General features: G+C 36.2%; 1 protein-coding gene across 6 annotated transcripts in view; it reads left to right on the top strand.

The window, feature by feature from the left end:
• Nucleotides 1–16,221, top strand: part of Stk38 (serine/threonine kinase 38) — a 51,110-nt gene that overhangs the window by 7,136 nt on the left and 27,753 nt on the right. For 3 of the 6 annotated variants that reach the window (XM_048805201.1, XM_015487651.2, XM_048805199.1), the window contains 3 exons: nucleotides 770–905; nucleotides 14,202–14,253; nucleotides 15,367–15,489. In XM_048805201.1, coding sequence (XP_048661158.1) covers nucleotides 775–905; nucleotides 14,202–14,253; nucleotides 15,367–15,489 — 306 coding nt within the window. In that variant the 5' untranslated portion in view covers nucleotides 770–774. Of the gene's footprint in view, nucleotides 1–769; nucleotides 906–5,354; nucleotides 5,506–14,201; nucleotides 14,254–15,366; nucleotides 15,490–16,221 lie in introns of those variants that run through there. The other 3 variants (XM_015487652.2, XM_048805200.1, XM_048805202.1) reach the window with 2 other exon arrangements.

The following is a 16,221-nucleotide window of genomic DNA, read 5'->3' as shown; positions in this document are numbered from 1 at the left end:
CCAGCCCTTTTTATTTTATTTTGGGACAGAGTCTCACTAGGTTTCCCAGGTTAGCCTTGACCTTTCCACCCTTCTGCCTCAGCCTCCTGAGAGAATCACTGGCATTACAGGAGTGCACCACCACACCTGGTTTACTGTATGTACTTAATTTATGTATGTCGTATTGGTATCTTCTTTTTCTTTCTGAAAATGTAATACTGTGTTGTAAAGGTATGTTCATGTGGCTTGTAAGTACAAGTAGAGTTGCTTCTGTGTTGCATGGTATTTCTTAGTATGCATTCACTGCATTTTATTTACTTATTTCCTTACTGAATTGCTTCCAACCTCTCTTAACACAAATGATGGCATAATGAACATCCTTTCTGTAAAGCACATCCTGTGTATGTCCCCTCAAGAGCCTGTGTGGTCATTTCTCTAGTCCTTATACCCTAAATATGGAGTTTTTCAGTCACAGAACCTTAATATGTATTTATTTTCATCAAATATTCTGTTTGGGGCTGGGATTGTAGCTCAGTGGTAGAGCGCGCTTACCTGGCATTGCGTGAGGCCCTGGGTTCGATTCTCAGCATCACATTAAAATAAATAAATAAATAAATAAAGATATTGTGTCCATCTACAACTAAAAAAATATTTTTAAAAATTCTGTTTGTTTGACTTGTTACATGTTATCTGCTTGTCCTCTGGAAAACTTATACCAATTTACATTTTTACCAGTGAGGTAGGAGAGTGGATTCTAACTCTAAAAGTAAAACCTCTTCTTTGTTTCTAGAAGCCATGGCAATGACAGGCTCAACACCTTGCTCTTCCATGAGTAATCATACAAAGGAAAGGGTGACAATGACCAAAGTGACATTGGAGAATTTTTATAGCAACCTTATCGCTCAACATGAAGAACGAGAAATGAGGTAAAGAATTCTGTTTGAAAAAATTGTATCATGGTTGTTGCATTCATGTCTAATATCATAAAACACACTTGATATTGTTGAAAGGAGACCAGATTAGCACAGCCGTTTTATAGCCTCTCTCACTATAATGGAATGACAGTGTAAAGGATTTCCAAATTTGCCATTAACCCACTTATTTCTACATCTCAATTACATAATATTCTATTGCATTATAAAGAAAAAATAATTAGGCCAGATCATTGGAGTTCATTGTTATGGTAGTGTGATGTGATGGATAGAACAGCCTCTTGGAGTCAAACCCCAGTTAAGAGTCCTGATTCTATATCATTTAGTAGCTATCTGCTGTTGAAACTAGTTCCTTAGTCTTTCTATATGTCAGTTTCCCCATCAAGAAATGGGAATAATATTGCCTGTCTTGTAGGATTGCTGTGGGGTTGTTTTGAATACCCATCATAGTAATCACCTAGTTAGTGGTAATAGTTTCAGTTATTATTGACTAATCTGTGTATGCTATCCATGTGGTAACTCATAATTAAAAATATTTTCTGGGGGCTGGGGTTGTGGCTCAGCAGTAGAGCACTCGCCTAGCATGTGCAAGGCCCTGGGTTCAATCCTCAGCAACATAATAAAGGTATTGTGTCCAACTACAACTAAAAAATAAACATAAATTTTTTTTTTCCTGCAATGTTTTATTATAAAGTATTCAGAAGTACAGAAAGGTTGAAAGAATTGTATGATGAATACATGTATTTGTATCAATCATCTAGAGTCCATGATTATCATTTATTATATTTGCTTTATCACATATCTGTCTTTTCATCCCTCTCTCTATTCATTATCCATACTTCAAAGTATGTTGCAAACATCAATATTTTTTAGTTCTGAATATTTCTGCTTGTATAACATTAACTAGAGTTTAATATTTATATGTATATATTTGGGGGTGAATGCAGGGAAAGGCATAAGTCGAAGGGTACCATGTGATAAGTTTTTACAAATGCATACACCTGTGAAACTTAAAATCCTTACCAAGATACAGAACATTACCATCCTCCTAGAAAGTTATTTCATGCCTTTTGCTCCTTGGGCAGCCACTGTTGTGATTATACAAATGGAATATGTAAATGAACTCATATACAAAGTACTCATCTAAGTGAGACATCTTTCATTCAGCATAATTTTTTTTTGTGTGTATGTGTAACTGGGGATGGAACCCAAGGGCGCTCTACTACTGAGCTTCATCCCACCTCTTTTTTTTTTTTTTAATATTTTTTTTAAGTTGTTGATGGACCTTTATTTAATTTATTTATTTATATGCAGTTCTGAGAATTGAATCCAGTGCCTCACACACACCAGGCAAATGCTGTACCACTGAGCCACAACCCCAGCCTTATCTCCATCTCTTTTTATTTTTCACTTTGAGACCAGATCTCACTAAGTTGCTGAGACTGGCCTTGAATTTGTGATCCTTCTGCCTCAACCTCCATAGTTGCTGGGATTTACAGGCATGAGCCACCACTCTGGCTTTCACTGTGATTTTAATTTGCATTTCTCTGATGATTAATGATGTTAAAACATTTTATGTTTTTTTTTGTTTTTGATCATTTGGATATCTTCCTATGTGAAGTGAAGTGTTTGTTGATTTTTATTTTTATTTATTTATTTATTTTTGAGAGAGAGAGAGAGAGAGAGAGAGAGAGAGAGAGAGAATTTTAATATTTATCTTTTAGTTACCGGCGGACACAACATCTTTGTTTTTGTATGTGGTGCTGAGGATCGAACCCGGGCCGCACGCATGCCAGGCGAGCGCGCTACCGCTTGAGCCACATCCCAGCCCCTGTTGATTTTTATTTTTATTTTTTTTACCACTTAAAAAAATTGCCAGGTGTGGTGGCACACGCCTGTAATCCCGTCAAAACTCATGTGGCTGAGGCAGAAGATTAAAGTTCAATGCCAGCCTTAGCAATTTAGTGAGGTTAACCTCCCGCCTCAGCCTTCTGAGTTGCTGGGATTATAGGCATGTACCATCATGCCTGACTGTCATTTAAAACATTTTTTAAAATTAATTAATTTATTTTTTAATTGTAGTTGGACACAATATCTTTAACTAATTTATTTATTTTTATGTGGTGCTGAGGATCGAACCCAGGGCCTCGTACGTGTTAGGCAAACGCTCTTCCGCTGAGCCACAACCCCAGCCCTGTCATTTAAAATTTTGATGAAATAAAATTTGGCATTTTTTTCTTTTATGGTAATTGTTTCCTGTGATCCCTTAAAAAACCTTTGCCTATGCCCAAGTAATAAAAATGTTCTGTTTTCTTCTGAACATTTTTAGATTTAGCTTTTTCATTTAGTTCTATGATCCATCTTAAATAATTGTGTGTAGAGTTGAGATTTAACTTTTTTTCCTAATGGGTATCCTGTTATTTTAGCATGTTTGTTGAAAAAATTTTTTCCTCTTAAACTGCTTTGGCACTTTTCTTGAAAATCAAATGACCGTATATAAGGGTGAATCTCTTTCTTGGGCTCTCTATACCAGTATCACACCATTTTGATTACTGTAGCTTTGTAGTAAGTTTTGAAGTAAGGTAGTCCTCCTACTTTTTATGTTTTTCTTTTTTTCTGAGATTTTGGACATTGTAGGCTCTTCACATTTCCATGTTAATTTTAGAATCAGTTTGTCAGTTTCTACAGAAAAGCCTAATGGAATTGTGATTGGAGTAATATAGAATCTGTAGATCAATTTGGGGAGGATTGACATGTTAACAATATTGAACATGGACATGGTATATATTTCCATTTTTCAGGTCTCCCTTAATTTTTCTCAGCAGTGTTTTATAATTTTCATGTGTAGATCATATTCACCTATTGCTAGCATTTTTTTAAAATTTTTATTTTATTTATTTATTTTTTTTGTGGTGCTGAGGATTGAACCTCACACATGCTAGGCGAGTGCTCTACCGCTGATCCACAATCCCAGCCCCTAGCATTTCTTTTTTTAAAAAATATTTTTAGTTACGGATGGACACAATATCTTTTTTTTTGTATGTGGTGCTGAGGATCGAACCTGGGCCGCACGCATGCCAGGCAAGCGCGCTACCGCTTGAGCCACATCCCCAGCCCCATCTTTATTTATTTTTATGTAGTGTTGAGAATAGAACCCAGTGCCTCGTGTGCCAAGCAAGCACTCTACCACTGAGCTACAACCCCAGCCCTCCTAGTACTTTTTATTCTATTGTACATAAATATTTGAAATTTTCTTTGTCCAGAAAATTTGCTAGTACATAGAAATATAATGTTTTTTATATTGACCTTGTATCCTGCAAGTTGCTAATTTACGTATTCTAGTTTTATTTTTGTTTTTTAAAGATTCCTTAGGATTTTCTGTGTAAACAATCATGTCATATTCAAATGTAAAAGTTTTATTGTTTTTTTTTCCCCACTGTATTTACTTTTTCTTGCTTTATGGTACTGACTGGCACTTCTAGTGCAACATTTTTTAATAGAAATGGTGGGAGTGATCACCTTTGTTCTACTACTAGTTTAAGAGGTAACACACTATTTTACTGTTAGTTATGTTAATTGTAGGTTTTTCAGAGATGTTCTTTATAAGTTGAGGAAGTTTCCTTGTTTTTATTTGGCTGTGAGTTTTTATCATGAGTGAGTGTTATATTTTGTCAAATGTCGTTTCTGTATCTTTGAAATGATCATACTGTTTTTCTCCTTTTTAAATTTAATTTTAATTTTATTTTGTATTATTATTAGTATTATTATGGTACTGGGGATTGAACTCAGGAGTTCAGGGGTACTTTATCACTGATCTGCATCTCTAGCTGTTTAAAAAAAATTCCCCCCCATTTTTTTTGGTACCAGCGATTGAACCCAGGGGCTTTTTACCACTGGGTCACATCCCAGTGGTAAAAATAATATAGAATCTGTAGATCAATTTGGGGAGGATTGACATGTTAACAATATTGAACATGGACATGGTATATATTTCCATTTTTTTAGGTCTATAACAATGTTATATGGTAATTTATCCTAAGAATATACCCCTTTTTTACTTTGAGATAGGGTCTTGCTAAATTGCTTGAGGCCTCAGTAAGTTGCTGAGGCTGCCTTTGAACTTGTGATCCTCCTGCCTCAGCCTCCCAAGTTGCTGGTGCACAGGTGTGCACCACCATGCCTAGCCTTTCTTTCTTTCTTTTTTTTTTCCCCCCTTCAACATTTTAAATAGGATATTTAAAATTTTTTATTTTTTTTTTACCTTTATTTCATTTATTTGTTTTTATGTGGTGCTGAGGGTCGAGCTCAGTGCCTCACACATGTCAGGCAAGCACTTACCACTGTGCCACAACCCCAGCCTTTATTTGTTCTTTTTAATTATATATTATTAGGATTCTTTTGAACATTACTATAAAAGATTTAATTTTTTTTCTTTTGCCACAGGGTCTCACTAAATTGTAAGGCTGGCCTCAAATGGCCTCTTGAGTTGCTGGGATTACAGGCATGCACCACTGTACCCAGAACCTTTATTCTATTAATATGGAGAATTACATAGACATTTATTGAAAGATAAATTGCCACAGTATATCTTCAGGTATGTGAAAATTGTTGGAGATAGTTACTGTCGAATATAACACTCTTGAAACCAGAGTTTCAGGGATCATAATTATAACGCAAATGCTTATGAAATCTGATTTAGTTACTGTTTTATTTTAATCAGCTGGTTTTTAATCCTATTGGCTCTACTTTAACTATGGTTTATCTTGATATACATCTCATTCCCCAGGAACAAGGTGATATTTTATTTTTTTACATTATTAATAAATGTTATATTGTAATTTATCCTAAGAATATACCCCAAAATGGGCAGTTGTCAGTGATTTTTTTTCTTTTTGGGAGTCCTAAGATGAAAAGACTGGTCAAAAGCTTTGGTGGTTTTGCCTTTTTTTTTTTTAAAGACAAAATTAATCAAAAGGATGGTGCTGAACTTGGTGTACTCCCAGCTGTTTGGGTGGCTGTGGCATGAGGATTCCAAGTTTGAGGCCAGCTTGGGCAAATTAGCAAGACCTTGTCTCAAAATTCAAAATAACAAAAGTTGGGGATGTAGCTCAGTGGTAGAGCACCCCTGAGTTTAATTCTTAGTACTAGGAAATTTAATTCCTAGTTAAAAAAAAAAAAAGGAGAGAGAGAGAGAAAGAGGGAGATGATAAGAAAAGAATGTTAGACATTTAAATGAATTAGAAAATGTGATAATTTGTAATTATTAAATCACATTTTTTCATTTAGAAAAAGCATTTTTTATTTAAAAAAAAGCAGTAGATGCTTGCTTGCTTCCTTCCTTCCTGCCTTCCTTTCTTTCTTGACGTTGCTGGGGATTGAACTCAGGGACCGGTACGTGCTAGGTAAGGTTTTCCACTGAGATATATCCCTAGTCACCAATATTTTGAGTCTTTAAAAAATTAATGCTCCTTGTAGATCTTTTCATTTTGTACATGAGTTGGATTTGTGTTAATTTATACAGTTTAATAAATTTTGGGTTTATTGATAGAATATTAAAAAATAGCAACAATAGCTATTAGCAAAAGTTATCTCAGTAGTAAGTAAACCAAAGTTATATTGTCAGAAATGAGTTTTCAAGCTTTTTGATGTTATAGGGAAATACAGAACCTTGTTAGACATCATTGTAGTGATGTCAAACAGTTGTGATAAAAGAACTTTTTATTAAGAATATGCGGCTAATATATAATGAGGGTTTGAAATTAGTATTGGTTTAGGCACTTCTAAAAAATATTTAAATAGTTTTGGCAGAATTTTATTTCCAAAAAATGGGACTCAAATTATATATTCATTTTTTTAAAAATTGAATGCAAAATTAACTGGGTTACAGTATTCAATGTTAAATTACAATAGAATAAGATTTATATTATAAGAAGTTGACATACTAAACAAAAGACACACTGTGTGATTTCATTCCTAGTGAAAAGGAAGTCTTGAATATGGTAAGTATTCATTATTTGTTCAGCTGGACATAAAATTTACATGATACTATGAATATTTAAATAAAGTGGAACTCATAGTCTGTATTAAAAAAGGTTTGCAAATACGTTTATATGTACTCAAAGTGCCATTTTTATAATCTGAGAACACTAAGACAAACCCACTTACCCATCTCCTTTTTTAAGAATACATTGAATATTTTAATGTTTTCCATCAAAGAGTATGCATGTCTAAGTCAGACTAGTTCATCTTTGTTTTTTTTTTTTTTTTGTGGTGCTGGGTATTGAACCCAGGGCCTTGTGCATATGAGGCAAGCACTTATATTAACTGTAGTTCACCTTTTTAATATACATGGCTGTAAGCAAAGACAAAACTTACTGAAGAAAGTCCCTTTAGCAACAATGGGTATTTCCATCATCCAAACACTTGTTTCATTTTTGGTTGTGCTGGGGAACACAGGGCCTCAGAAGCACCTTAGCACTGAGCTACACCACCAGCCATTATCCACAGTTTTATAAAGAATTCTGCTTAGATTTTTAAATATGTGCACAAAATGTTACATGGGCAAATTAATAATTATACTTTTGATAATTTAAGTTCTCAGATTTAACTTAAAAATAATAATGCCCATAACTTTTTTTAAGAGACCTCTGATACTATTTTAAAACAATTATAATTGATGTCCTAAAAAGGCACTGTTTAAACATTTCATCATGTAGTAATCTGGACACATTTTTGAGAGTTAGAATTTCCTCTGTCAAATAAATTATCCCCCCAAAGAAAGCGTATTTTATTGAAATATTTCAACCGACCTGACCTTTACACATTTAACAATCCTGTTTTCAGAAATTCACACTTTTGAACATAACTTACACAATTGGGGTGGTATATTTTAAGATGAGGCTGTAATACAAATTTTCTTGTGCCTTATCTGGGTACTTTTTAGAACTCTGTAATATTTGACATATATGTAACTTTTGCACTGTTCCATATTAGGAGAGCACTAGGTTATATTTTAAATAAAGAACTTTTGCATGGGGGAGATGTGCAAAGTCTAAAGATAGAAGAAAGAATAAAATTCATTTGGGAATCATTTCCTGTATACAAGTAAAATATGAGAACTTAGAGCAGTTTTACAGAAACACTATGGCAAATTTAACTCCCTGAATGTAGTGTCCTTCATGCAGTACTGAGGAAGGCTGCTCGATGGCCTGGTAGTGCCACTGGTACACTGTAAGCATTCAGTAGTGCAAGATCAGCTCTGCTTCCTCAGCTTGTATTCTGCCTTTTACAGCAGCCTCTGTTGTCATCTTCTCGGGGAACAGCAACTCTTCTATTCTTGTTGGTATGTGATCCTGTGTGCCAAATAGATATTGATAATTGCCAAGTTTTTCATGAAAAATAATGACAGATATAATACATAGCATAGCAGTCTGTGAAACTGATGAAATAGGCATTTCTTCTGACAAAATATCCTGGATTGTTTCTTTTCTTCATGAAGACTATTTTGGTGGATTAATTTAAAAATCACAGAAACATAAACCTAACTTAACAGAGAATAATGGTATGCCTCCCCTACCCCTCAATCAAATAAAGACTTTTGTGCAGTTTACTCTCTGAGAACCTGCATAGTCTATAACTTCTCTTAGACATTCTTGCTCAGGGGTTGGGGATGTAGCTCAGTGATAGAATGCCTGCCTAGCATACACCAGGCTCTGTGTTTAGTCCTTAGCTCTGAAAAAGTAAGGAAAAAAGATATTCTCATTCAAATTTTCTTAACTATGCCTGTGTTTGGGATGATCTGATACTGAATAGAAATGTGATTAATATTAGTGGCCCAGTGTCAGTTTTATTTAAGCCCCAAAGATGGGTAAATCCAGATGATGATGATGATGATGATTTGTGATGCTGGGGATTGTAACAGGGCCTCATATATGTTAGGCAAGTACCCTTTCACTGGGCTGCATCCCCGATCTCAAATCCAGACCTTCTAGTGGTTTTCATTAATCAAATATCATTCAGACGAGATATCAGTAGTACCAGAGTATAGAGTTGAAGTTCTGTAACTTGTTGAGATTTTAAAAATCTATATAGATTGGGGACTGGGGTTGTAGCTTAGGTAGAGTGCTTGCCTAGCATGGGAGAGGCACTGAGTTCAATCCTCAGCACCACATTAAAAAAAGATAAAGATATTGTGTCCACCTATAACTAAAAAATAAATATTAAAAAAAAATGTATGATTGGGCTGGGCTTGTGGCTCAGTGTCAGAGCGCATGCCTAGCATGTGTGAGGCACTGGGTTCGATCCTTAGCACCACGTAAAGTTAAACATATAAAATAAAGGCAAGCTGTCCATCTACAACTAAAAAATTAAAAATCTGTATGATTAGTTTTGAGTGTTTATAAATAGAAATTAGAATAAATTAGGTTTAGAAAAGGGAGCTCATTATAAGTAGTAGTCAGGAATGTGTCCACACATTTTGACACATTCCGATCTTTATTTAAAGACAAAACCTTGGTTGCAGTGGTGCATTTCTATAATTCCAGCAACTTGAGAAGATGAGGCAGGAAGGATGACAAATTTGAGGCCAGCCTGGGCAATTTAGTGAGACCCCATCTTAAAATAAAAAGAGCTGGAACTGTCAGTGGTAGAGTCCTCCTGTGTTCAACTCCCAGTAAATCAGTGACAAAATAAAAATTAGAAATATGTGGTTAAAAAAGTAGATGTGTACAAAGCACTATTCATGTGGAAATCAGGGATTCAAATGTGGTCCTGCCCTCCAAATAACCTAACTATCTCATATGGGAAATGAGCACACATGCAAATAAATGGGGCACATAAAAGGCATTGCTAGGGTGAGGTTGGATGTGACTCTCCCTGTGAAAGTGACCTGGGGTCTCTTCCAAGATTCTGATTTGGAATGTTGGAGATGAGTAGCAGAGTGTCTCCACCAAAGGCCGGAGTGGTAGCTAGCCAGTGCTGCCACCGTGAGTGAGCAATCCCGTAGGAGGACCTACTTTAGAGGGTCCTACTTTTATTTTTCTTTATGAACAATTTAAAACAAACACAGAATAATACACTTAGCCTCTTTGCAATATATTCATCCCTCAGGTTCAATAATTATTAATACGTTGCTATATTTGTGTCCATTATCTCAGTTTTTCTTGCTAATTGTGCTTTTTCGATTGTTTTGTTTTGGTACCAGGGATTGAACCCAGGGGCACTTAACCACAGAGCCTCATCCCCAGTCCCCCACCCCACCCCCCTTTTTAATATTTATTTTTTAATTGTAGTTGGACACAATATCTTTAATTATTTAATTATTTATTTATTTTTATGTGGTGCTGTGGATCGAACCCAGGACCTCACCTGTGCTAGGCAGGCACTCTACCACTGAGCCACAACCCCAGCCCTCATCCCCAGCCCTTTTTATTTTTTATTTTGAGATGGGGTCTTTCTAAGTTGCTTAAGGCCTTGTAAATTGCTGAGGCTAGCTTTGAATTTACGATTCTCCTGCCTCAGTCTCCCAAGTCACTGGGAGGCATGTGCCACTGCGCCTGGTTCTTTCTAATTGTTTTTGTTTGTTGGTTTTGTTTTGTTTTGTTTTTTGGGTACTGGGGATTGAACTCAGTGGCACCCAATCACTGAGCCCCATCCCCAGCTCTATTTTATATATTATTTAGAGACAGGGTCTCACTGAATTGCTTATCACCTTGCTTTTGCTGAGGCTGGCTTTGAACTCGAGATCCTCCTGCTTCAGCCTCCAGAGCCACTGAGATTACAGGTGTGTGCCACCATGCCCAGCTTTCTAATTGTGTTTTAAAGTAAATTCTAAATATCATTTCTATCCAATGTATATCTTCAAAAAATATGGTCATTGTCTTGCGTAATCATGAATCTAACCAAGTTAATAATAGTTCCTTAGTATCATCCCACAGAAAATGCCTTTTTTTTTTTTTTTTGTGGTGCTGGGGATTACATTGAGGGCCTTATACATGCGAGGCAAGTACTCTACCAACTGAGCTGTAGCCCAGCCAGAAGATGCCATTTTTAAGCCTTCTTTTAGATTATGCTTGCTATTTTTTATGTTGTCAGGGTCTTTGTGGCTCAGGAACCAATAAATCATTGCCATGATACTTTTTTTTTTTTTCCTGGATACTTTCTCTAATGGGATAATCTCATTGTGTTCAAGGAGTGAATTCTGATATTTTATTCCCAGGCAGGCATTCTATTGAAATCAACTTAATTACACTTGAGGGAGGTAAGATTGTGGAAAACCTCCAAGTTTGTATTTAGATTTTAAATATAGTCAGAAGGAATCTGTTCTGTGACATAGTGGATAATGCACTAGACTTATGGATCAGTCTGGTATGGTTGGTCTTTCAACAAAAATATAGTCATGAGGTATGATGGTGTTTGGTACTCCAGGCACAAAAAGAACTGACCATATTGAGTTACTATTTAAGCTTTGTGTCTTTTTTTTTTTAACTTTATTTTATTGTTTTTTATGTGGTGCTGAGGATCGAACTCAGTGCCTCGAATGTGCTAGGCGAGCACTCTACTACTGAGCCCCAAGCCCAGCCTCAAAGCTTTGTGTCTTACTTTTCCTTATTTTAACTATCTAACCACAGAAATGGAATTAATTTATACTCCTGAAATTATTAGAAGTATAGCCTTTTCCCTCAAATACACATGCACACAGAGATTCATATCCCAAAATATTCTGGGAACTGTGTGAAGAGAGTGGTGAGACTGAGGGGGGAGCCATGTACTGGGATCTTTTTTTCCATCAGAATCAGAGTAGATCTTTACACTTCTTGAGAGTTTGGTGAAAAATTCTTACTCATTGTTTGGTCTTGTAGATTTGTAAAATGAATTTTAACAAAATATTCATTTTAACTAAATAGAATTATTAATAATAAGTTGTCTTTGGCCAAAATTAGAATCATTTTCTTTCTATATTCTTCTCTCTGTTTCCTATTTTGGTCAGGGGCATCATTATCTCCCAGACAAGAAATTTTTAAGACTTTTTCTGTGATTCCTACTGCAGTTGATCTTTTTTTTTTTTTTTTTTTTAGAATTTTTTAATATTTATTTTTTAGTTCTCGGCGGACACAACATCTTTGTTTGTATGTGGTGCTGAGGATCGAATCCGGGCCGCACGCATGCCAGGCGAGCGTGCTACCGCTTGAGCCACATCCCCAGCCCCTGCAGTTGATCTTTATAATAGATTCCTTCACTTCATTCTAGTTTTCCAGCCCTAGTACCAGAACTTCAATGTGTATTTGAATTAGTTAGCCTTAGGTCTTTCTCAGTCACTTGCAGTTCCTGCCTGCCGGTCCATCAGATCTTCATTACTGTCAGTTAGTATTCTAAGATAGAAATCTTATCACATTTTACATACAACCTGTTAACTCTTAGTTGTCTTCAGAGTAAGAGCCAACACTGACGTGGCATTGGAAGTGCTGTGTGTGTCAGCCACACTTGGCTACATGCTTTGCTTCACCTACTCTACGCTTTTATTCGTCCCCACCTCATATTGCCTTTTTATCTGGAATGCTGATAAGTGGTGAGGAGAGATTCCAGCCCTTGTACTTTTTAAAAAAAATTATGTTGAATAAATGAATATTGGATCTATAGAATTGGTTGTAAGGAAGTTTTGCATGTGTTTCTTACGTTTTATCAAATCACTGTGAAACTATAGATCAAAAATATTCTTGAGGGCTCAGAATATAGCTTAGTGGTAAACTGCTTATATAGTGTGCACAAAGCCCTGGGTTCAATCCTTAGTACCACAAAGAAAAACAAAATTCTCCCATGAGGCTAGGGGTGTGAAGGAGGCCCTGAGTTCAATCTCTTGCACTACCTCCCCACCCCCATTATTTAGTACTCCAAAAATTTGGAATCTAAAGTTTTGATAGTGGTGTCAATCACCTTTTTGGATTAGCCCTCCCTCCTCATCTTTAAATTCTGCCTTTAACTTTGTTATTTATTTATTTATTTATTTTTTGTGGTGCTGAGGATTGAACCCAGGGCCTTATGCATGCGAGGCAAGCCCTCTATCAACTGAGCTATATCCCCAGCCCTATTATTATTTTTTTTAAATATTTTTTTTCTAGTTGTTGATGGACCTTTATTTTATTTATTTATATGTAGGGCCAAGAATCAAACCCAGTGCCTCACACATGCTAGGCAAGTGCTCTACCACTGAGTTACAACTCCAGCCCTACCTTTGTTATTTATTACTCTTCACTCATGGCAGGAAGGGGGAAGAAGGTGTGAAATAAAGGAAGTAGATTTCAGTCACAGAGAGAGAAAGAAGCACTCTGATACAAGAAGTTATCAAATACCAGCTGTTTTGTGGTTTGGTAAGGAGGAAATAACAGAAAGAAAAAAAGAACATTTGGTTTCAAAACAAGATTCTCTATTGCATTAACACATTATACAGTTTTTTTTTTTTTTTAAATCAACCCAGGGGCATTTTACTATTGAACTATATTTCCTTTATTTATTTGTTTATTGGTACTAGGGATTGAACCCAGGAGTGCTTTACTCACAAGCTATATATTTATTCCTTTTTTATTATTATTTCTTTGCATTACAATTTTTAATACATCTTTATACCACAATTTGTCATGTCTCTGATTGTATATAAGGTATGTTGACACCAAATTCACATGTTCATACATGTATTTTGTATAATGATGAGGGTCTCCTTCCACCATCCATGCTATTCCCCTTCTCCCTCCCTTTTCCTCCCACCCCTATTCCCTATCTAGAGGTAATCTTCCTCCCTTGCTCTCCCTCCCAACCCCATTTTGATTCACCCCCCTTATATCAGAGAAGACATTCGGCATTTGTTTTTTTGGGATTGGCTAACTTCACAGAGCATAATCTTCTTTAATGCCATCCATTTCCCCGCAAATGCCATGATCTTATTTTTTATTGCTGAGTAATATTCCATTGTGTATAAATGCCACATTTTTTAATCCATTCATCCACTGAAGGACATCTAGGTTGGCTCCACAGTTTAGCTATTGTGAATTGTGCTGCTATAAACATTGATGTGCATACTTAGCCCTTTTTATTTTTATTTTTGAGATGGGGTCTTGTTAAGTTGTTGAGGCTGTCCTTGAATTTTGAATCTTTATGCTTTAGTCTCCCAAGTCACTGGAATTACAGGCATGCGCTTCTGAGTGTGACCCTTTTTATTTCTTATTTTGTATAGAATTTCCAGAAAATCATTCAAATATTGTTTCATGTATCTTTTGTTGTTATTATTGTTTGTTTTAGACAAAAGAAGTTAGAAAAAGTGATGGAAGAGGAAGGCCTAAAAGATGAAGAGGTAATTAATACTGGAAAAATCTTCCTTGAAATCCAGCATGGAAAGTTGTTTCATGTCGCTCAAGTTAGCCTTGGTGCCCGGGGAGGAAGGGTTTGGGCTGAGTTACAAAGGAACTTGAGGATTGGCATGCTTCTGGATTTGGGTATTCATGAAGAGGGAGAAGTTAATTATTAGATACCCTGGAAAGGAAGACTTCTTTAGGCACCCTTGTGCCTAGATTAGAATTCCAAGAAAAAGGATGAAGTCAATGAGATCAAATTAAAATATAGCAAGATACAGCATTCTTATGAGTTTAGTGAAAAGACTCCATGGAAATGAGGCAAATTACCTATCTCAAATTAGCCCTCTGCCCACTGCCTACAAATTTGGTAGGAGAAAATACAGTTATTAAAGGACTATGCAGAATAACTCAATGGCAGTGGGAATGCCTTCAAAAATAGAAACAAATCACAGAACCCAAGATGGTTGTGAAAAATATGCAATATTTGTAAGAATAATAGAAAATTCAAGCACACAATAAACCATATGTAGCATTTATGCAAACCCAGAGGAGCTGGGCACAGTGGCTCATGCTTATAATCTGAGCAACTCAGGAGGCTGAGGCGGGATTGAAAGTTGAAGGCCAGCCTCAGTGTGACTTAGTTGTGAGACCCTGTCTTAAAACTAAAAAGGGCAGGGGAGGTACTTGGGTAAAGTGCTCCCCGGGTTCCATCCTCAGAACTGCAAAACAACAACTATGACAAAACAAAATAAACAATAGCAACAAAAATCCAGAGAAAAATAGAAAAACATAACTTTTATTATATATAAAAAAGGTTAAAAGAAAGCATTGTTTATTCTCCTCCATTAGAAATGTTAGAATAGTCATTGCTGAAGTAGATTAGTCAGAGCTTTCAGAGGAGGCAGCCATCTATTCAATGTGGCTTGCTTCTTGTGTCTGAAGGCCAGGGAAAGGACAAATGATCTCTTAAGGATCCTTTTATTGTACTGTCATGTGAGATTGTCTAGTCTGGTGTGGCCCTGTTCTCAAGCAGAGCAAGACACACATATGACTTAGTTGTAGAGTTTCATAATTTCAACTCCTTATTTTTCCTCTTCTTTCTTAAACACTAGAAAAGACTCAGGAGATCAGCACATGCTCGGAAGGAGACAGAGTTTCTTCGTTTGAAGAGAACAAGACTTGGATTGGAAGATTTTGAGTCCTTAAAAGTCATAGGCAGAGGAGCATTTGGTGAGGTAAAAACTATAGCTGCTTGTAAAGTACCAAAAACCCCAAAGTATTTCCAAAGTTTCTAACATATCATTATTGAAATGAAATATGTGGGGGTTGGTGGGTCAGGCATGCACGCCCATGTCCTACCTGCTCTGTCTAGCCTCTTTCTCTCATTCATCCCTTCTTCACTGACCCCGATCTCTATTCTTTTCTTTTTTGCCAGAGATAATGTTGCTATTTTAAATATTGATCAAGAGGGAGATTTGAAAGGTAGAAGGAAATCAATTTGTTATTTACTCAGTGTTTTTCTCCTATAATCATGACAAAAACCCATTTTATAGTTTAAAATTAATACCCTGAGGAGGGCCTGGGGATGTGGCTCAAGCAGTAGAAAGCTCGCCTGGCATGGGTGCGGCCCCGGTTCCATCCTCAGCACCACATACAAACAAAGATGTCCTGTCTGCCGAAAACTAAAATGTAAATAAAATACTAAAAAAAAAAAGATTACAGATCAGGGCAGAGAATATAGCTTAGTCAGTAGAGTGCTTGTTTTTTTTTTTTTTTTTCTTAAATACCCTGAGGAGGTATGTAAAGACTCAATGTCATCAGCAGTTCCACAGGATTTTTTTCAAAATATGCAAACGAGCAAATGGCCATCAATATGAGAGAGCTCTGAAATGCAGACTGGCCTTCAGGTCTCCATCGTAACCTAGAATCATACTATGAGGCAGCCTCACTTTTCTAGCTACTCGTAG

This window comes from Marmota marmota, unplaced genomic scaffold (genome assembly GCF_001458135.2).
Source record: "Marmota marmota marmota unplaced genomic scaffold, marMar, whole genome shotgun sequence".
Lineage (NCBI taxonomy): Eukaryota > Metazoa > Chordata > Mammalia > Rodentia > Sciuridae > Marmota > Marmota marmota.
The sequence above is the reverse complement of the archived record's forward strand: the minus strand, read 5'-3'. Positions and strand labels throughout refer to the sequence as shown.